Source organism: Carettochelys insculpta, chromosome 15 (assembly GCF_033958435.1).
Source record: "Carettochelys insculpta isolate YL-2023 chromosome 15, ASM3395843v1, whole genome shotgun sequence".
Taxonomy (NCBI): domain Eukaryota; kingdom Metazoa; phylum Chordata; order Testudines; family Carettochelyidae; genus Carettochelys; species Carettochelys insculpta.
In genome coordinates this window covers 31,195,554-31,219,118 of record NC_134151.1, presented here as the reverse complement: position 1 = coordinate 31,219,118, position 23,565 = coordinate 31,195,554, and the positions used below count along the sequence as shown (strand labels likewise).

The window sequence follows — 23,565 nt, the reverse complement described above, 5'->3', positions numbered from 1 at the left end:
GAGGCGCAAAAATTGTTATCAAGGTTGGCAAATCTGAAAAGCAGCAGGAGAGGGGTGTGGGGTGGGGAAGTTAAGAGTTAGATAAAACAAAGTTTTATTTAAATTGTGATTGCTTATTTTTAGGTAACCAACTTTTACCTGCATGTGATCGCTTAAAATCTTCCTGTAGTTAATAAATATGTTCGGCAGGGGCTGATGCATTACCCTCTCCACATTGCTATGGTCAAAAGCTTAACCAATGTAAGTCTCCCTCCCTCCTCTTCTGCTCCCCACCTCTCTACCTGGGTGACGGGGCGCAGAACAGGAGGGAGAAAGACTATGAATGCTTAAATGCAGAATCTGAAGGGGTCTGGAGCATGTGATAGCATCAGTGACAGAGAGAAAGCCCAGTATGGCTGGCCAGAGAGCTCTGTGCACCCCAGTTCCAGGTTGCACCCTGGGAAGTTCATCACAGCAGCATCTTCCCCTACCAGTTTGATAGCTCAGGTGTCCTATTATACTTTTAGGAATCTGAAACTAACCTATGACAATTACTACTTTCATACAAGATGGACAAACAGAACCCTATCAAAACAAAAAAGCAGTCATGTAGGACTTTAAAGGCTAACAAAATAATTAATTAGCTGATGAGCTTTCGTGGGACAGACCCACTTCTTCAAATCATAGCCTTACCAGAACAGACTCAGGTCTTTAACAGAATGGCCCACTCCAATATAGTGCTGGCTGCCAGGTTTGTTATTTGGAGATTTTTGATGTCTACTCTATGCCCATTCATTCTTTGGCAAAGAGTGTTCACAGTCTGCCCTACGTACAAAGTGTGTGGGCACTGTTGGCACATGATGGCATATATGATGTTAGTTGAGGAACAGGAAGAGAATGTGCACAATTCAGTAATTAACATGGTTAGGTCCAGTGATCGTCTCTCCAGAATAGATATGTAGAGCACCTAATAAATTTATTTTAAATCTTTGAAGTGCTACATGACCGCTTTTTTGTTTTGATAGAATACAGACTCACAAGGCTCTCTGTGTTACTATTCAAATGGAAGTCTAGTGACAGCATACCAGTCCTCAGGTTTCTCTGCATCAGGGTCAGCTACATATTCTGGCTCATCATCCAGCCAACCTTCTGGCTTCACAGCATCTTCATCTGTAATCTTTGCAGGAGCATCCTCATCCCTTGGGAAAGAGACACAAGATTGCCATTATATAATCCTGCCAAAAAGATTTGCCTCCTTTCCCATGCTCCACAAAACACCACACAACCCATATACCATAAGGCTTACAACACTGTTGCACTAGATACAGATCCTCCTCTTGCCTGATTCCCATGACGATGAATATATTAACAGGACTGAGCAATTACGGTTTGACTATCAAAAATGCTAAGTCATAATTATTGGAGGGATGGGGTTGCTATCCCACCATGCTAGACAGATGGAGTCCAAAAGTCCAAATCCTATATTTGCCTCAGTGTGCACACCTCCCAATACAATGGAGAGACGAGGTTGGGTATCATGTATCCTCAGAATACAGAAGACTGGAGAAAGCATATTAATGTGATGCATTTTTACTGGATAGAATATTGTACCTCAGAACCTAATGCTATTATCTCTGAATTTCCAATTATTTACCATGTCTGTAGTCAAATTGACATGGGAACGCTGAACAAAATTCAACTGTGCTGATTTAGCACTTGATGGACTATCAATGGCAGAAGACTACATATCCACAATTATCTGGCAACAGGGATAACAGTGAGGTAGCGAAGAATACAGATGATACAAAGCTACTTAAGAGTTCAACACTAACTGCAAATTACAACAATGGGATCTCACAAACCAGATTCATGGCCAATGAAATGGCACACTAAAGTCAATGTTATTAGGTGTATAACAATCTTTTAGACATACAAAATTATGGGGTCTAACTTACCATGGAAGAAAAAAATTTGGAGTCATCATTAGGGCTTTACCAAATGCATGGTCCATTATGGTCAATTTCATGGTCACAGGATTTAAAAATAATAAATTTCACAATTTCAGCTATTTAAATCTGATATTTCACATGGCTATAAATCACACGGATCATGACCCAAAAAGATCTGGGGGTGAGGTGGAAGAGGGGGGTCACAGAATGTTAACCTTTCTTCTCCATTGCCATTGGCAGCAGTGCTGTCTTTAGAGCTATGCAGCCAAACAGCAGGGGCTGCTCGCCGGGAACCCAGCTCTGAAGGCAGTCACTGCCAGCAGCAGAGCAGGACCAAGTCATCACCCAAGACAGTCGGGTACACAACCCATGCTCTGGGTGTTCCTGAACTTCTGAAAGCAGATCTCAATAACTGCCCTTGAAACATCTGGCACTGGCCATTGTCAGAAGACAAGACTCTAGGTTAGAGGGACCTTTGGACTGTTCCATTATTTCAGCAGCAGCAGGGCGGGGAGCCACAGACAGCCCCTCACTCACTCTGCTACCCAAGTGGCCACAACCCTTTGGGGGTGGGGGGGGCGTTACTTGGCTCACCCCCGCCAGTGGAACACCTCCAGCACCAGCCTTCCTTCCGCTGGGCACATGTGGCTGCCAAGCATAGACTCACCAGCCAGCATCATGGATGGTTAGTCCTGGAGGCCAGGTTTATGGTATGCAGGGGAAAGCTTGAGTATAGGGGATTAAAATCTGGAGACAGGGTGGGTTTGGGAGCTGAGGGAGGCAGAGCCTGGGAATGGGGTTCCACAAACTTCTTTTGCGTTTAAAAGGGTTGTGTGGCCAAATAAAATTGGGAAACAAACATTGATTTGAACAGAGATAAATATCTTAAGAGACAGACGACTGCATGTTCAATTATAAGATTGTCTTCCAAGTTAACAACTAGCATTGAACACAGGATTAAAAAGGATAAGTAAGTAGCTAAGAACTAATTTTAGACCAGCATTAGGTTATTTAGCAACAGCTTCCCCCAGTTCTAACACCTAAGCTACTCACCAGTCCTCTGGTTTAACAGCATCTGGGTCTGGGATTTTGGGTCTCTCATCCCAGTCCTCTGGTTTTTGGTCATCTGGGTCCTCAATCTCTTGGGGTGGGTTCACAGCAGGAGTCATATCATTCAGGAGATTCCCACTATTTACCACAGTTTGATCAACAAGGATTTCAAAAGTATTATCAGGATTCAAGACTGAAAGAACAGAGACAAGGAGGAAGAGAGTTAAAAGAGGCTCTCTGTTAACTATAACAAATCGTCTTTCTAGCTGAAGTCACCTCTAGAGCTAAAGAATGAATTCCCAAAAGCGACTGCTAAGAGGAAAACAAATTACACTTATACACAAGAATAGATAAAGACAAAGACTTTTTACAGAGCATCTTACTGTGTGTACCCAATAGGCTTTAATATTACATACCTCCCTCCCTCACCCCTGCCCCTTCAAAAAAAATCAAATTGTACTGGAAAGCTTTCTGCTATATACACATTTGCACCTGTTACCCTACTTACAGTACAACTTATCAGCTTCCTTCCCCCCTCCCAGTTAAATAAAAAGGGGTCAGCTTTGCCACTTCTATTTTCTTAACAGAATGGGCAGGAACTTTAAGACGACTGAGAGCTGCAATTCCTTATTTACTTGAAAAGAAACTGTGGAAAAAAGCCTGCATCACTCCTTAATGGATCTGCTTTGTATAAATTCACAATCTCATCTCCAGCTTTTTGGGAAATTAAAGAGTCTTCGTCCTGTTAGCCTTGTAGGTGCATCACACATAAGATTAACAGAACTGTGGATTCTATTCTGCCTCATTCATCAACAGAATTGTTTGGCAAGTTCTCATCAGTTATGGGTGGGGGGTGGATAAGATGTTAATATATGTCCTTAGTGAACTTTATTACTGGCAACAAGGCACCAAAACAGACAAACTCAATTCCAATCTGTCCCAGCAATCAGTGTCTTATTTAAACTTATATTTGACAAGAAATAGTTGATTGATGTAAGACCATAAAAAACACTGCCTTTAAAAAAACAGTGCAGTCCAAACTCACTTTTCAGACTACACCCTATACCTGCCCACACTACCTAGAAAGCTCCCCTTTCACTTAGTGTGCCTCAGAGCCCAACTACAGGTTCTACTCTGTAGAAAGAGAAAACTTTCTGTTTAATCTCAAAGCCAGTGAGACAATAGCTCAATGTCTCTACACTAATTTCCTTAATGCAGTTGGGAGCCATGCTTCATTACTAGATACATACAGACTATAGGAATGCCCTAGATATTTCTCTGCAAGGAGTACAGATCAGCTGATTTGTAAGTAGAAGATCTGACTGTGCAGTTGTAGCAATCAGAGCTCCAAGGATGACACTTTGGGCCTATACTTTGCTAGACACCTAGAAGTGAAAGATCAGCTGGATTCAATATTCAGATCACCAATAAGAACATTCAGAATTGACTAAGAACTAAACCAATACAGTAAACCCTCAAGTTAGAGGGGGCTGTGTCTTGCAATCCCTATGTAACTCAAATTTCCTCACAAGTTGAGGGGGAGACAGGAACCAAGCTGCTCCCTGATTCTGGGCTCCCGTGGGCTTGCAGGAGCTAACTAGGGCTGGTCAGTTTCCTCGCTTCCAGCATGGTAGGGAGCCAGGAGCGAGGGGGCAGCCTGGTTCCTGTCTCCCCACCGCTTGCAGGACCTGGGAAACTGACCCGCCGTGTGCTGGTCGCAAGCAGCAGGGAGACAGAAACCAAGCCAGCTCCCCTCCACTCTTGGGGCCAGGAAACTGACCAGGGCTGCATGCAACTAGAGAGCACTGAGGATCCCAAGTCAGTAACTGAGTTCATACAATTATACTTGAATCTATGTAAGACCCTTTTTGGAAAGCCAATTCTCTTTTACCTGTCAAACTCAGAGTCCCATACTTTCCATGCAATCGTTAATACTCAAAGCAATATATCCACCTTGACATTTCTTGCATGGGTGAACAGAACAAATAATTTTTACATATGGTGATTTATAATATGAGTTAGTTCTATTAATTCCACATACATGACATATTCAGTTTCTGCTTTAGGACTCCTTTCCTTACACACATCCACACAAAAATAACCCTTAACCTTTGTTGAGGTTTGCAGAATTTCTTGAAACATTCCCCCCCAAGTTTACAGTGGCTTTACCCAGAGTATAAAGATGAGTCTTCTTATCCGTGAAGTAGGTCTTCAGATCTGCATCTGGACGCTTTGCATGCTTCTCTTCATACTTGCCAGTTTTGGGGTTCTTGTGCCGAAAGATGAAATGTAATTTATAATCCTCTCCACATTTATCAGGACCAAACATGATTGTGTAGGGAGTTTTGTCATGGAACTGATCCTTTAAAAAGAACAGTTGGAATAAATCAGTCCAAAGTTTGGGTCTAGACAAGAGTGTTTACCACAAGTGTACTTCTTTATTAAGCAGCTTGATTATACTTGATTAAAACCAGCAACAGAAGATTGACAGCCACAGAAATTTGAAGTAGAACAGGCCAGTGGAGAAAAATCCAACCTATCTCCCTACTGGTGCTTAGCTAGTTCCTGCAATTTCCATCATTTTGTCCAATGATTTTAACTTCTTCCTAACTAACAGAAAGGGGCATTCACAAGTGATAGGCGAAATTAAAAGCCTCAAGCCGTAAACTTATGTTTAAGAATGTGCAAATGTTAAATAACCTGTTAAACTAGCCAGACGTCAACTTAAAAATTCCAAATCATAGAATCCCCACGTTTTGTTTAAGAAACAAAAATATTGTCAGCTATAATCAGCACTGAAAGAAACTGAAATCTTTACTGTACATTGACATTGCTGTGTCTAGTCAGTCATACACTTTCCCTTCTACATTCAGTTCCCCAGCCTTGGTAGTTCTCCCAGAACAGGGGATATAAAAGGCAGTAATATGGTCAACTTGACTGAAAAGCCATAGAAGTTTGTATAAAGCATATGGCTAGCTAAATTGAGCTTTAAATATTAGTTAGATGTCTGTTAATGCCATCTCTTTAACAGAAATAATTGCAAGTAAGCCTGTCTGCTCTTACCTGAACCTATTCAAGCATTCAGTTCACAAAAAGGCTTTGTCTACACTTCATTCCTTTTTCGAAAGAGGCATGCAAATGAGGGAGATCAAAAATGCAAACGAGGTGCAGATTTACATATCTGGTGCGCCTATTTGCATAGTATTTTGAAAGAAGTAAAGCCATGTACACACGGCTCTTTTGAAAGTAAACCCCATTGTCGAAAGAACCATATTTGCATTTTCAATTTCCCTCATTTGCATGCCTCTTTTGAAAGAGGAATGCAAGCACAGACACACCCGAAAAAAGTGATTATGCTGTTTATTCACCAAGTGACCTTTCACATCTTGAATGGACTATCATGGCCAGACGTGACTCTCTTTTAAAGATTCTGATGAAAACAGTGAAGGAGAAGGGAGAACAAGAGTTTTGACTTCTAGTTCCATGGAGGGAAAACCTTCTGCAAACTGGAGGACTTAAGATTATAAATAATTAGTCACTAATTGTACACAAAATCCTCTCCACTTAATTTTTCAGATAATGCTGATGCAATAATGGTCCATGGACCAAAGTATAAGATGTGTTTAGTCTAGTCTAAGACACTGCACATAATGCATCCTGCTAGTCTTATTTTGCATGCAGAAAGCCTCTAGTAAGAAGTTTCATGTCTGAAGTACAAGCAGTGTGAAATGTAAGAAGTTTGGTGCAGACAACTATGACTAGGATCATCTTAATCTATTTCTCTTTGCAGGCCCTCTCTGAAACTCACTTTAGAAGATAACTGTCTCAATTTTCCTCTGCATAAAAAAAGTACATTTGAATTGTGGAACTGCTAAAGGAAAATTTACAAGACGGTATTTAGACCTCCCATGTGAGGAGGCTACTCTTTTATAATAAAGGCAGAGTTTAAAAAAAAAAAAAACATGATGCACACCACTCACCAGATTCAGCTCGGTCGTTTTAGAAAGCAGCTTCACGTAGGCACCACCGCACTCAATACCATTCTGAAAATTCACTTCATACCTGATTTTGAGCAGAGAAGCAGAGGAGACATTATGGAATATGCAACAAACAAAACATTTATTTTCCTTAAAATGTGTAACAGAGCTTCCATGCAAAGTAAGATTTTTTTAAAAAGCGCTTCCCACATTTCAAATTGGATCTTAGGTAGATGCACAAGAACCACAAAGTAAACAGCTAAGCAACTGGCAGAATGATTAACTCATTATTCCATGCAGACTGATGGACTGATTACTCCTCTTTCTTACTGGAAAAGTCTCACACATCAGCTGGTCCCAATAAGCCTGGATTCTTGTATATCTGCCATAAACATTGCTAAACTGGAAAGGCTGTGGGTATCTCCCATGACAAAAAGAGCTGAATCAGTTGAAGATGATCACTAACAAGCTGGTTCCACCTTGCTCTCAGGGAAAGAGAAAGAATACCTAATTTGCTGAACATAATTCTATTCTTTACATAGCCCCCGCTAACCTGTTGCGGGTCACAACTGAAAAGTCAGTTCTCTAGGCTCTCTCTGTTACAGCTAAAGCAGAGGAGTGACACCAGCTGTAGCTATCAGCGTGACGCTGCAAGGAAAAGCTAATTTCCAGACATACAGAAACAGTTTCTTCCAATGAAACAAGCAGCATCTTCCAAGAATTTGAAATGCAAAGATGCTGTATACAGCAGTATCTTTTTTTTCCATTGCACAATGGTTAGCAGCCAATATCCTGCGTGCTAATTAGTACCATGACTTCCTACTGTTTGGTCCACCAAGCTTTATGTAATTCTGGAATAAGCTACTCACATCCACCAGCCCCTTCTAATGTAACAAAACTGGTTTTTTCCACTTACTGTACAATGAGGGGTTTGGTATCAAATACAAAAGGCTTTGTCAGTTTGGCAGAGATTGCATGATGCTTGGCCCGGGACATCAATACAAGTCCTTTGTCCCCTGGAAGTTTCGTGTCCTTCATTTCCTGTACTTCCCATTTACCTGCAAGGATCATGCATCTTTTCATTACTATCAGAGCCCACAATTTCTTGTTGTCTTATTGTACTGACTTAAGAAGAAACTAAAAATTATTATTCTGAACAGAGGTTAACAATGTTCCCAAAAGTCACATTTAATTACAGTAAATCAGTTAGAAATTGATGTACAGCCTAGCCTTCAAAAGAGGAAATGTTAATTATGTAAGAATGTAACACTTCAAACACTCAAGAGGTCTTTCTACAAAAGCCACAGCTCACTGAACAAAAGGAGCTACACAACCTACACCTATAAGCTCACCCACATCACGCATACTTAGGGTACGATTTACACCAAGTTTAGCATTGCAGTAAAGACAACCTTCTGAACAAAAGCCAGATGGCACTCACCATCATATTTTGCAATTTCATCATCTGTATCATCCTTCTTGGCCTTGGAAAGAACCCACCTGAAACAATATTCCCAGAAGAGGTAAGGGACAACCAATTACAAACTTTTATACAAAACCCCTTAAAAAAACAAACAAACACACACCACACCCAGACACTGCAAAACCTATAATTTTTTCTAGACCCCACTGTATTCTGAACTCCATTAATGATCCGTCCCTTTGGAAGACTGCTGTGAGAGTTCAGGATTTACTTTGCGTGTAGGAGAAGGCTTCAAAGCAGCTTTGTACCAGTGACCCCTATTATCAGGATCCCACTAGGGATAGTGCTTGTAGCATCATTATCTGTAGCTTGTCCTATTACCCAGAGAGGCTCTTGAAAGCCAGTTTATGTGATTCTGTATGCATACATGCTAAATTTCCCCACCTAATGAGCACCTCATGGAAATATTTGAACTCTCCAAGGTTTTAAAATAAATGAAGGTTAGAAGAAATGTACAGCAAGGTGGTTATATATAGGGGTAATTTGAACTCCAGTCACATTAACATTAGCTACTGAAGAATGGGCACTCGGAAAAGCTACTACACCACACTTTACTGAAGCTACAAATGACTAATTTAATTAATTCTCTAAATCTTGGTGATAACATTTACCCTTCCAAGGTTCCTTTATCAAAGTTTTCCACAAAATACACTTCTCCAGTTGGAACTGGGGTCTTGTAGGTAACCTATTGGAGGAAAAGGAGGAGAAAAACAGTCTATGTAAACCTTTAAACATCTTTTCTGCCCTATGAAATTTCAGGGATTTAAGTTCATCTCACTTTTGATTCAGACTTGACTCAGTTTTCTGCTTAAATCATCTTATACTTTTATTATATATTATAAAAAAATTATAATTTTAATTTGAAGTTACTACTGCTATCATATCAAAAGATTCAAATGGCTCTACAGAATTTCTGCTATGCAATGAAATCTGAGCTGCATTTCTTCCAATGCTTCTCGAAAATGAATGCAGTTACTCTGACATACTGGCCGTGGCTACACTAGCACCCCCTTTCAAAAGGGGGATGCTAATGAGCCACTTTGACAGATGCTAATGAGGCAAACAAATGGGAAGAAGGGGCCTTCTAAGTCGGGGGGTCCCTTCAAAAGGCCCCACCTACATCTGCAGCATGCATTTCAAAATGCATGCTACCACCATTATGCTAATGAGACGCTGCATATGTAAAGCAGTACCTCATTAGCATCCCCCTTTTGAAAGGGCGGGGTGCTAGTATAGCCACAGCCATTGAGGTTTTTATACTCAAGATTGTCACCAGATCAGACCAACACAGGACAGGGTACAATAAACCGACTACCCAAGTATAATTCTGTTTTATTATTGTAAATTCACAAGACAAACCTTTGGGGATGGAGGAGGGCTGCCGGCTTCAGACTTTGACTCATCTACCTCTTCAACACCATCTTCCAAGTCATCCTCAATATCAATTACATCATCACCATGGTCATCTTCCCCATCATGTGTTTGGGCATCAGCTATCCCAAATATTAGCAGTGTCACACATAGCAGCCACTTTAGCTCCATCACCTATATGCACAGGAAACAACAAGCATTGTAACACTGCATCCACTTGTAAGAATAACATAGTACTCAACAGCAAACAGGTGAGTGCAGTCCAGATGAGAGGAGAAATATACTATGAAGTTCTTGCTGTACTCTGTAAGTCCATTAACTTTCTCTCTGAACATTTTATGTTGCTTTCATCTCAGCTCTGTGCACCTCTGATTCAGTACATAACTTACAGCAGTATTAATGGGAACGAACATCTGGGGCATATTCTATCAAATGCTACAGAAGAATCAACTGCTGCAGGGATTGCGCATACTCTTCTACGGCATGAAAATAGGAGTTATAGCTACCTGCGTGCTAAACATGGTTTTCTTTTTCCTGTCTCTTTTAAAAGTACTGCAGGCCTTGATCAACTGACCAGACTCAGTACATGGAGGCTCACTCAAACAGAAAAACTACCACCTTTCTTCCTCTAAGACAGTGGTTCCCAAACTTTTTAGCATCACACTCCCGCTTTTGTTTTTTGGGGAACCTTCATACCCCCTCACCTCTTCTTTACCATCATCCAACCCCCCGCTTTTAACAAAAAATTCAATTAGTAATTTACAATAAACACAAACGATATAAACATGTTATTTAAAATTAAAAATAAGCACAGTTTTCCTTGGCCCCTTGCAGGTGCCTGGTGCAGCCCCAGCTGCCTGAGCCCTCTACCAGCAGCCTGAGCTGCCCACGCCAGCTGCCCTACCCACCCGAGACCTGTGCTGCTACAGCCCCACACCACTAGGGCCAGCCACACACTCACCCACCAGCCACCCACCTCAGCTGCAGGCCAGCCACCCGAGCCGCCCACCCAAACCCCACGCTGTCTGGGCCAGCCACCTACCCACCAGCCCGAGCCCTGAGATACTGGGGCCAGCTGCCCAAGCCCCGTGAATCCTGCAAGGTGGTTGGCTGCCCAAGCCCCGCAAGCTGCCTGCCCGAGCCCCTCCCCTCCCACAGCGCCAGGCACCACCGCATCCCCCTTACCTGAGTCAGGCACCCCTAGACCCCATCTAATCTCATCCTCCTCTTCCTCTCCCCCCCGCAGCCCACCCTCAGTCACCTTTGCACATGGGTCTTTGCCAGCTGTCTCCTTTTTACAGCAACGGCACCAGGTCACCGATGTAAAATAGCAGGGGCTTAGAGCCAGAAGCAATGGCCGGCTCTTTCTTTGGGTGGGGGAAATGGGGGTAGGGCTGGGTCACCTCACACGCCACTGGAATTTCTTCATGTCCCCCCAGGGGAGCATGTCCCCCAGTTTGGGAAACCATGCTCTAGGATGATACACTATGGACTTCTCTGCTGCTCAGATCTCATAGATAATTACTGTTTATACAGCATGATTTAAAAACATCCAATTTTTCATTTTAATAATTTTTAAAAAGCAAATCAAATTTTTAAATGGATTTAAGCTGTGAAAACCTATGTTAAGGCCTCAACTTGCTATAATATTAGTGACAATCAAAGATAAAATCATTAAGCAGTATACATTTGCTGCCAAGTTTTAAAAGAAAGTAAAATAACTGGATGAGTGGAAGTCACTGGCTAAATATGTGGAATGAGCAGCAAGAAATTTTCTTTTTCTATTTTCTGCAGCAAGAAAATAGTGGCCATGTGGAGATGAGCTCCGGACCCTGCCTGCCTATGGCTGGGAAACTGATGCACCCCTCAACTCTCCCAGCTTCTACCCTCACTCTTGCACACACACCCCAACCACAGCCCCCCTAACCCACTTCCCTGAGCCCCCTTATAACCAACGTCCAGTACCCCAAATCCTTGCCCTCAGCCCCCCATCCACTGCCCTGACTCCTGCACCTTCTACTCCCTCCTCTGAACCGCACAACCTCCTTCCCTGCCTCCTTCACCCCCACAATCCTTGTCCTGAGCCCCGCTATTTAAATCAAATCACAAGGCCACTATTTAAACAAACATGCACATTTTTCTCTCTCTTTTTTTTTTTGAACAGTAACTTCAGTTAAAGACCGGAGCAACAACATCTGCTAGTATGAATAAAACTAAGGCACGAGAAAATGACATCTACTAGATCTAAAAATCTTGAATTACATGATGACCAGAAACAATCTGTACAACTCATTAACTAAATATGCTTCCTTAGTTTGAAATGTAAAAAGTTTGTTTTGGTAATCTTTTCTCTCATGTATCAAGCCCATTTAATGTCATTTTATTTGCTGTTTGTGCATTTAACTGACTTAATTTCCACCACAAACAAGGATAATAACCTAGTAAATAGGGTCATCTGTGATTTTTGAATAACGTAAATATTAAGAATATTACATGAGACAAGGCAGTTGGGTAAAATCTTTTATCAGACCAATTTCAGAGTCGTTCTTCAGGTTAGCACACTTGTAGTCCTGAAGAAACCATGTCAGTTCAAAAACATGCATCTCTCACCAAGAGAAGCTGGTTCAATAAAGATATCACCTTAACCACCTTAAGTCACTAATATGACAAGAATGCTGCAGGCACTCCTGATTCTTATAAAAACAAAAAGCAGCCAAGTAGCACTTTAAACACTAACAAAACAATTCATTAGGTGATGAGCTTTCATGGGACAGATCCACTTCTTCAGATCACAGCCATGCGAGCTCATCACCTAATAAATCATTTTGTTTGTCTTTAAAGTGCTACTTGTCTGCTTTTTTGTTTCCACTCTATGTTGAGAGTCAACTGATACTGCTAGCAGAGACCCAGGCGTGCCAGTGTGCTGATGCGAACTCACCAGATACTCCCAGCCACTTAAGTCACATTGAAGAGCTGTCTCAATTCCCACCTCATAAGAAAAATAATCCATACACCAAATGCTCATGGTACTGTAATAGTTTTTAGACAGCTCATTGAACTTTATGTTCTGAAGCACCAGGAGCCTAAGACAACGAACAATGTTTGCAGCACTCTCATAGCTCTAGTTCAAAGGATCTTATTGGTTGAGAAGGGTAATCTGAGGTATTTTACTTCCTGAACAGAAGTTAAACAGGGATAGAGAATATGTAGTTCCTACATAAGACACGAAGTTGACAACAATTCCCTTAAAATCAGTAGGTGTCCAAGAGTTATCCATCCCTACCCACCACAATGATGCTCAAGCGGAAAGCAGAAAAGTATTCCTTTAGAACAGGGTTTCCCAACCTATGGGTTGGGACCCAAACATGGGTCACGATTACATTTTAGAAAGTCTCACTGCACTGTGTGTATTTTACTAGGTATTCTCTAGATAAAGATTCTAAATTCAAGATGTTAAATCCCATGTTATCCCCCAGCGCTCTCCCCCTCAAAAAGCTTGCAACTTTTGTACGTGGGCTACAGAAAATATCTCCAACAGACATTATTTCTTTGAATCAATGGCAAAAGATGCCTTCCTATATGGAGAGATATCAGTACTTCAGAAAAACATTTTCATAAAGGTTGACAGATCATTCTGTAGGCAGATACAGTCTGCATACCACCATCAACATGTATTCCATTGCAAGAAAAGTAGAATTTGAACCTAAAATGCATCCTGACAATACAGCAATTATTGCTTTTTTTTAATCCCATTCCTCCTCCTCTGACACGATAAACAAAAGTCCCAATGCTTGAATCAGTGCAAAAAGCTAAACAAGTTACCTGTTTGAACAAGTCTGCAAGGCTACATCAATGAGTTTGCAGGGTTGTATAAACATCAAGACAAAATCAAGTCAAAGGATTTCCCTGTTCTAAATAAGATAATACGAAGGCACTGCCAACCATTTTGTAGGTTTTTATTCCCACATCTCGAAAGATTCAAATGGACAAGTTTCAACATAATGTCATTTGTTAATTGCTCATACAATACCTCCACCACACTGTGCACTTATTTACTTCCAGTAAATTACATCTCAGCTTGGAGGCTTGACAAACATCTACCCCTAACCAATTATATTCCCACCCAAGCACCAAGCAGAACCTTACAGCAATGTTTTCAGAGGTGACTGGACTTCAGTAATTGCTGAATCTCCCTGCATGGAGAAATGAGACAGACTAACATTCTTCTCCCTCTTTCTTAAGGAAAGACAGCACAGATAAGTAAGTGACCCAAACAAAAGGCAGAGTGTATTTACATTTTCACGCAGCCTCTAATCTATCATTTAAGGTACAGTCAATCAAACAAGGAACAGCAACTTTTTCTTTCAGCATCACAACTTTTGCACAAACTTGTAAGCAAGCCAATGGATAGTAGCACTAGACAGACAAACTGATCAGGTTTTTCATCCCTGTCGCTTGAGCAAATAGTTTCCCCAAAGTATTAAAGATTCTTCCCATGTGTTACCAGCTTCTAATTCAGAACCTTTGTGTGCAAATATGCTCACTTATTCAACCTAGAACCAGACCTCCATGTCATCACGATCACTTAGGCCCTGTGCTTCCTCAACAGTTGGATGTGCACTCACTGAAATGCTCTTCCTGCAGACTGGTCTCATTTGCTCTGACAATATAATGAAAATAACTTCAACAAGAGACATAGCTCTTATGTCAACGTCGTTAGAGCAACTTAGTGTCCATATAGATACTGAGTTCCTTACATCAGCTATTGGCTGACTTTCTTGTCAAAAACCAACAAAAAGCCAGCTCCAGACGCAGGCTCCAGCCTGAGCTCTCTGCTTCGGAGTGCTGATGCTCCCCAAAATACTCATGGAGTCCTGAGGTGCAGGGGACAGGGACTGGGGAGGCAGGAAGCACCAGTCATCTCCAGTCCCCTCTTTGCTCGGACCATAAATTGACCAAAATGGACTATGAATTTCGTAGGGTCCTAGAAATAGCCTAAGATTGAAAGGTATTTAGTAATGCATGAGGTAGCTAAAACAGTCCGAATAAGACACCTCTTCGGTACATGTAGTTAAAAGCTCTGTACTCACACTAAGTAACAGACTCTTTAAACCTTTGAAATGACTGAAATGCATATAGTTTTGTCCCAAACAGTCAAAGATATTATTTGTCAACAGGCAGCAGCGCTGGTAGTCACTGCCTCGCCAGGGCCCCAGGTGGGGAGCAGCTGCCATATTCATGAAATTCAACATCCGAGAGGGTACTCAACATGGAACCCTTATGAATGTTGAGACCCTACTGTAGTTGCAAGTAGTAAGGGAAGCTGATGGGAGAGTTTCTCTCATCAACCTCCTGCTGGGTGGAGGGTGGCAAAAAAATCAATTTTAGGTAGACCTACTTCAGCTACACAATTCTCTTAGCTGGATTTGTGTATGCAAAAATCAACTTTGTCTCCCAGTGCGGACCTGGTCTTAAAATTTTTCAGTATGTAGAGCAACAACTAAGATTAATACACTAATTCATGTTCACTTCACCGAACAGCAATGTAAACATGAACTGACAAATATCCTATTCCATAGAGACATATGCCAAGACTGCCTTTCTTGGCTTCAGTTTTCCCCATCTATAAAATGGGGATACATTTTCCAGTCTCCCATCCTTTTTATTGTGTCTATTTAATGTGTTTCATCATGTCCTTATATAGCAGAATATATGATTTGACCCAGACTTCAGCTTGGGCTTCCAGTGGCTACTATAAGAAGCAGAGTACCTGACTTCATGCAAAAAACAAGATGCTGATCACCTGTATGAACATTAATTCAGATTTATTCCACAAGACGTGGATGACAAAGTGCAGAAATCACATGTAGTTAGCTGCAAAGAGCAATCAGCAGGACAGCAGAGTAAGAGACAATGGTTGTATGGAAAGGATTGTGGCACAGTATTTTGCTCTGAAAGCTTGTGTGTTCAAAGCGGTAATGAAAGGACAACATGCAGAGTAAACGTGCCGGGGGTACACAGACAGATTGTCTTTCCACCAGCTACCTACAAACATTTGACCACAGGAACGGGGTAAAGTTTTATATTGTAAGGCTCTCAAATTTTATTTCATGGTCTTCCCTATAACAGGTCCCAAATTGGCAATCTATACTGCAGCATGCGTTTCAGGGGTATTCTTTAACAAACTTCACAACTACCACTAGGTATCAAGAGATTTGCTTGGAATCTTTAAAGATATTCATGTTGGCCATGTCTACACTAGCCCCAAACTTCGAAATGGCCATGTAAATGGCCATTTCGAAGTTTACTAATGAACCGCTGAAATACATATTCAGTGCCTCATTAGCATGCGGGTGACCACGGCACTTCTAAATTGACACGGCTCGCCACTGCGTGGCTTGTCCCGACGGGACTCCTTTTCGAAAGGACCCCGCCTACTTCGAAGACCCCTTATTCCTATGAGCAGATGGGAATAAGGGGACTTCAAAGTAGGCAGGGTACTTTTGAAAAGGAGCCCCGTTGGGAGGAGCCGTGTCAATTTTGAAGTGCTGCGGCCGCCTGCATACTAATGAGGCGCTGAATATGTATTTCAGTGCTTCATTAGTGAACTTCGAAATGGCCATTTACATGGCCATTTCGAAGTTTGGGGCTAGTGTAGACACGGCCATTGTGAAAAAGTAGACTTCAAATTCAAGGTCAGAAATGCTGCTAAAAAGAAAGCTACAACACCCAAGTAAAGCCTGTTTTCAGTAAGAGTATTTCAAATACATAAGCTTCCAAAAATAATCTTCATCAATGGAGATGTAGGAAAGGAAAGGAATTCTGTATTACTGTATCAGCAAAAGAAGTCATTCATGCATGCCTGGAAGGCCTTGGAGACCACTGGCTGAACTGAAGGCTTTTAGACCATTAAATCAACACAGATGGGCTTGTAGCATTTATTTAAAAAAAAATGCGGAAATACCTCAAAATACAAGAATTCTTTAGTGGGAAAAGTATACTTGCAGTCCTGTTGTCACATCTGCAAGTCAACTTACATTTGTCTTGAAATCAAAAACAACAGCTTTCCTTCCAGACAAAGAGTTCCTCCAGTATAGTGCCAACTTAAATGGATGAAGATAAGGACTGAAGAGACAGTTCCAGACTAGGGCAAGGTGACAAAGTTCAGTTTATTTGGGAAAGATTAAGTAAATTAAACTGTATTCTTAAGAGCAGAAAGCTAATGAAACTAATTATGAGGATGCTGTCACACTGAGCACTTTTGAGAGAGAGAGAGAGAGAGAGAGAGAGAGAGAGAGAGAGAGAGAGAGACTTACATTTGCTAAAAAAGATTGGTGCTTCTATTTATTATTATGCATCTTAAAATGAGAAACCATTAACAGAAGGAAACAAAAATGACATTCCATATCTTTCTCCAAGGGTAGGGAGCCTGCAGCAGAAGCTAGAAGCCTTGAGCCTTGGTCTGGTCCCCACCTCCCAGAGGCTGGAGGTGAGAGCTCTGCAGCTGGCATCAGCTGGTAAAGGGCAGCATTTGGAATCACCTGCCACCTTCCCCCCTCCTCACCACACACACCAGAGACTAGAGACATATGCTGGCCACTTGCATGGCACTGAGCCAGGGCAGGTGGGGAACTTGCCTTAGCCTGTCTGTACCAGCAAATGGGAGCTGCCTGAGGTAGGCACCCCACACCAATTCCCTTCCCAGGAGCTATGTGGAATACTAGGAATCCCCTCCTACACCCCAAAACCCTCACCCCGAGTCCCACCTCAGAGCCTGAACCTCTAATCAGAGCTTTTACCCGCTCTAACACCCAAATCCTCTGCCCCAGCCCGTAGCCCCCTTCTGCACCTTAAACCCCTCATTTTTGGCCTGAGCCTCCACTACCTCTTCTGTGGTGCTGTACGCAGCCAATGATTGATTTTTTTTTCAGGGTGCGGGGGGTGTTAGTGGCCCACATATGGAAAAAGGTTCTCAACCCCATTACTATAATATTTGAATTGCAAATGCTGTACAAAAATTTCAGTATGTTTTATTTTGTGAGCTATATTTCTACTGAATCTCTTTAAGAAGTTTATACATACATCCTGAATCTAAGCTCAATTTTTATAACTTACGTTGAACTGCTTTGGCTGATTCCAGCTAATACCATGGCTGGATTACAATAGTATCATTTCTGGAAAAATACCATTATGAGAGTTTTGTAGTTAGTTTTAATTGCAGACTGAACACAAAATCAAATATTTCATTGTTTTCAGTGGTGGTTCAGACAAAAATGTATTATACTGAACAGTTTACCTCCTTAATTTCACTAAAGCCCTGAAGGTTATTGTCGTTCTGCCTCTAAACCTAACCCTCAAGTGCTGTGGGGCACCATACCTAGAGGTAGACAACAGTATTATTGCCAAATCAGAGCAGTCAACAAACATTTGTCTATTCAAGACCACTCCGAAGTCTGATTTTCAAGTACACACAAATATTTTATTCCTAGAATGGTTTGCTATTTAATATAACCACATGCAAAATTATTTGCAGCAAATGAGAGCCCTGCTAACAGAGATAAGTCAATTCCCTTTCACATTTAGTAACAGTGTTAGGGAACCCTTGGTCAGCAGTCTAGATCTGAACCCCAAGACTTGAGGCTCCCCTCCGTTGCATCTGGCCCACATTGGGATGAAGTGGGGTTTGGAGGTCTAAGCCTCACTGGCCAGATCAGGTAAGCCGGCGCCGGATCCAGACCATGAGCTCTGCGAAAGGTCAGGAACCTGCTCTGGGCTCCATTGCCTCTGTTCCCCTGCCTGGGGGGAAGGGGAGGAGAGCAGCAGCAGACTCAGCAGAACTGCTTTGGAGGCTTCATACCACTGCTCTGATTGGCCAGAATTCCAACAAGAGCAGCAGACGGGGGTGGCTGGGAGTGGAGGGAGGGGGTGCAGAGCCATGTGCATGCAGAGGTGAGCAGGTAAGCTGAACCCCTGTCTCCAGACCCTGTGCGGCTCAGCCACTCATGCATCTCCCCTCCCACCTCTTACCTCCTGGCATCTTACCTTCCTCCCAGACCCTTCACCTGCATCCTGACTCTAGACCCTGCACCCCAAGCCCTCTACCCCCTCCCACCCAGACTCCTCACCTGCACCCTGCTCTTGCCCCTTCCCTCCCTAACACCCAGCCTGACATCTCCCTCCCAAACCCTGCACACCAAACCTTCTGCACCATTACTCCACCTAGAGGGTCTGTTCCTGCACCCACTCCCTCCCAGATCCCCACGCCCCTCCCATCCAAATGCTCCACCCATAGCCTGCTACCGTAACTCCCCCCCGCCCCCAGCTCGCTACTGCACCCTACTCCAGACCACAGCACCTTCCCATTGCCCAATCCTTCCCCAGATCATACATCCCTAGTTTGCTCCTGCACCCTCCCTCCCATGCAGACCCCATATCTCTGCTCCCCTACAGCTGGGGACCGCAACAGTGAGGGTTTTGAGGAGGGTTTTTGGTTTGTTTTGCTTCTCACTTATGTGGCCCCGACTGATCTGTGTATGGGTCAGTGACCCCTGACAGACAAAAAAAAAAAAAAAAGTTCTCCACGCCTGTTTTGATGAATATTTGTACTACTACCATCTGGTGTTTGCCATGAAAGAGGCACCTGAAGGCAGCTGTCAAGTCAGCTATAGTCCCAAGAATATAGCTGCTTACTCCATAATCCATTCACCAGTACCATTTCTTGTTGTACAGCCCGAAGAACACTTCCTTAGCACTGAATGCGAAAGTTTATTCCATTCAGAATGATTAGCAGGAGCAAGATAGAAAGCATATGCTTCAATTCAAGGTTTGTATGCTGGTAATCCCATGTTGAACAAGATCTGGGTCCCAATTACCTACTATTTTAAAAGAGACCCATGCAACTAAGTTGAGGCAGTATAAGAACATAAGAACGGCCATACTGGGTCAGACCAAAGGTCCATCCAGCCCAGCATCCCATCTGCCGACGGTGGCCAATGCCAGGTGCCCCAGAGAAGGAGAACAGAAGACAATGATCAAGTGATTTATCTCCTGCCATCCATCTCTTGCCCTTGTTCTGAAGGCTAGGGCACCATACTTTATCCCTGGCTAACAGCCATTTATGGACCTAACCTGCAAAAATTTATCAAGCTCTTTTTTAAACCCTAATAGAGTCCTGGCCTTCACAGCCTCCTCGGGCAAGGAGTTCCACAGGTTGACTGTGCGCTGTGTGAAGAAAAATTTCCTTTTATTAGTTTTGAACCTACTACCCATCAATTTCATTTGGTGTCCCCTAGTTCTTGTATTATGGGAAAAGGTAAATAATTTTTCTATATTCACTTTCTCCACACCATTCATGATTTTATATACCTCTATCATATCGCCCCTCAATTGCCTCTTTTCCAAACTGAAAAGTCCCAGTCTCTCTAGCCTCTCCCCATATGGGACCCGTTCCAAGCCCCTAATCGTCTTAGTCGCCCTTTTCTGAACCTTTTCTAATGCCAATATATCTTTTTTGAGGTGAGGAGACCACATCTGCACGCAGTACTCAAGATGTGGGCGTACCATAGTTTTATATAGGGGAAGTATGATATCTTTTGTCTTATTATCGATCCCTTTTTTAATAATTCCTAACATCCTATTTGCCTTACTAACTGCCGCTGCACACTGTGTGGATGTCTTCAGAGAACTATCCACTATAACTCCAAGATCCCTTTCCTGATCTGTCGTAGCTAAATTTGACCCCATCATGTAGTACGTGTAATTTGGGTTATTTTTTCCAACATTTTAAATTCTCAAAACGTTAAGGTGGTGCTGTGCTTTATAACTTACTTTTGTCCCCCCCGTCTTTTATTATATATATTGTTTAATTTCTGCTTGCTTCTCCACACTTACTGGCTCTTAATTCCACTGGTTGAACACTTTTGTTCCCAACAAGTAATCCTGTAGCACCTTAGAAACTAAAAAATGTATTAAGCCATGTGCTTTCCTGGGTAGTACTCATTTCTTCAGCTAACTGGGTCTTACATTTATTGGATCATGGGCTTTAGTGGGTGTTACTTTCTAGGGTGCTACAGGGCCTGCTTGTTGTTTTGGAAGCTACAAACTAACAGGGCTACTACCCCTCTGTCATCCAAGTAACTTCTACTTGTTTCCCTCCTCACCCTAGCTCCATTCACATTGCTATCTTAATTTTATCTTTTACCCTTTACATCCCCCCATGCAGAACTGCCTGTTCAGAAGAGCCATTTCCAATCAGGCTCATTCTTACAAAACTAATGGTAGTAACTTGACCTTCCACATTCAAGCCCTATTAAAACCCAACAACCCTGCACCCATCTTTCTCTCCTCCCACCCAAACCCACAATCTTTGTGCCGAATCACACTGGGATGACTACGTGCCCCTTTAGCCTCCTGCCTCGCCGGTCTGCGAGTCAGTCAGTCACGCTGACTACTCGCTCCACCCACGGCAACAGGCGACCTCCGAACCTACCAGAACGGACTAGCGGGAAACCTGACAGGCCTGAGTACAAGGGCCTGGTCCCCTACCGCCGGGCGGGCAATGGCCTGGGCGGCCATGCCAAGATCACCCTTCACCTCTGGTTCGCGGGCTCCCGCTTCAGCCCGGCCTCTGCCGGCCCAGCAGCTCTCAACAAGGTCTGCCCACAGACACCACACTAACTCCTTCCCCTCCCCGCCCCAGGCTCCCTGCTCCCCGGGCCGAGCCACACCCACTCCCCCGCCCCAGGCACAGGCCCGGGACCCCGCAGACCAAGGGGCCTCGCTACCTCGACCTCCTGCCTCCCGCCCGCGCTCTGCCCCACACCCTCTCTCCCGCTGCCCACCCACTACCACCATCCCCTCCCCACACAAACAGGCCCTTCCCGCCTCACCCCGCCAATGCCCCAGCATGCCCCGCGGGCAGAGCCTCTCCCCGACTGCCTGACTGGTTTGGGGGAAGCCGAAGCCCAATCCCAGGCCCCAACTTCTACCTGGAGGGGGTTACAACACTCACCGCGCCCCGCGCCCGCCGCCGTCCGCAGCCCCGTCACGTGCCTTAGCCAGAGCGGCCGTCCGTTTGTCCACCTGCCTATCGACCGCGCGCCAGCTCCGCCCACCCTCTCCCCTCCGACATTCCTATTGACTGAGCCAGTGACCGACCTCCCGCGCCCAAGCCGATGTCGCTTTCCGATCGGCCAAAAGCGCTGCCACTCTCCTCTTCTCCCGCCTTAAGCCACGCCTTTACGGCGCTACCCTTCGTGGAGCGCCGTGATTGGCTGGCCGGTTACGCAGGAAGTGTGCACTGATTGGCTAACAGGGGGAAGAGGGTGGAGTGTGAGAGGAGAAAACTCAGATTCCTGCGGTGGAAGGAAATCTTAAAGGAGCAGCACCTAGGTCTTGTCTTCCCTGAGCAGCACATCACATCTCAGAGAGCTTAATAACACACCTCTCATCTCGTCGTTCACACTCTCCCCTTCCACCCTAAACACTGTGACCAACTGAGAGAGCAAGGCAGACAGAGCACGTGCACTACCTAGCCAGGCCATTCGTTCACTTGTAAGCCAGACCTGCTGTCAGTATTGACAGAGGACATGTAGGGTGAGCTACCTGTGCTTGAGAGGTCTCTTTTGGCAGGAGGCAGGCCCACATTGCAGGTACCTACATGTCCAGTGTTCGGGGGATCTCTCCGCTGCCATCCTAGGCCTGGGGTGTGAATTTTCAAACAACATTTGTATAGCTGCAATATTACCAGATTTGGCAACACTGAACTGTACATTTATCACTATGCTGCACACCACTTACGACTTCACTGCAACAGCAAGGACAAAATTCCCACCCCTCTGTTCCACAAGTATGAACTAAAAGAATAACCTCCTTTAGCAGAACACAGACTCTGTGCCACACGGTTGAGTAGTTCCAATTTATCCAATAGATGGCAGCAATGCGCATACGCAGCCCAATATTTTTATAGTAATGAGTGCGATTGAGATAATGCTGGCCACGGTGTAAAACTCCTGCTGATTGCCCAAAGCTTTTTATATTATGTAGAAAAATCTAAGTAATGCTATATTAATTTCTCTGAACCAAGATGCAAAACTGCATATGTAAAATGTTTTGTTAAGGTTAAATATATTACAAATATGAGGTTCATAATTTCCCTACCAGTGCTATAAAGTGGCAGAAGTACTGTCCTCTATTGGTTAGACTGGGAAACTGAGGCACTGAGTGGAGGGGAAATATACCACAAGATCACACAATAAATTACTCGCACAGTGAGGATGAAAACTGAGGTGTCTCTGGCTCCTGTTTCCTCTCCATGACTTATAATAAGGTCTGCGTAGGCTGGGCTAAACAGGGATCTCAAATTAGGGAAAGCTGAGACAGATACCACCTTAGTGCCCTGTTCTAACAAAGAGTTGGTACTGTGCTGGTATTGTACGATTTTATTGCCCAGGTGAGAGTAAAACAGCATTTTATTAACTGTAAAACTTTTGGTTTGACATAATGAATCAGCAGAAAATGAAGGTCACCAGAAAGACAATTTCACCACATTGAGCAAAGGCCCAATCTTTAGAGCTAAGGCTCAACATAAATGAGATCAGCAAATCACTAGCTATGTCTCAAATCTGAGGTGCTTACTCCTAAACAGAGACAAAACACAAGCTGTGGAAAGGTGTGCAGAGAAACAACAGCAAACAAATCACTCAGGTAAGATCAACATCTAGATTAGGGGCCTTAAATGGTATGGTAAAAAACTTTC

At 43.4% G+C, this 23,565-nt stretch overlaps 1 protein-coding gene across 1 annotated transcript in view; it reads right to left on the bottom strand.

Moving 5' to 3' along the window:
- The window catches only part of CANX (calnexin), a 30,632-nt gene extending 8,681 nt beyond the window's left edge, over positions 1–21,951 (bottom strand). Inside the window, exons 1-9 of the mRNA XM_075009322.1 lie at positions 21,820–21,951; positions 9,798–9,983; positions 9,050–9,123; positions 8,397–8,455; positions 7,872–8,013; positions 6,959–7,040; positions 5,148–5,340; positions 2,982–3,171; positions 1,065–1,178 (exon numbers count right to left, since the gene is read on the bottom strand). Coding sequence (XP_074865423.1) covers positions 1,065–1,178; positions 2,982–3,171; positions 5,148–5,340; positions 6,959–7,040; positions 7,872–8,013; positions 8,397–8,455; positions 9,050–9,123; positions 9,798–9,980 — 1,037 coding nt within the window. The 5' untranslated portion in view covers positions 9,981–9,983; positions 21,820–21,951. The remainder of the gene's footprint in view (positions 1–1,064; positions 1,179–2,981; positions 3,172–5,147; positions 5,341–6,958; positions 7,041–7,871; positions 8,014–8,396; positions 8,456–9,049; positions 9,124–9,797; positions 9,984–21,819) is intronic.
- Positions 21,952–23,565: the final 1,614 nt, after the last annotated feature.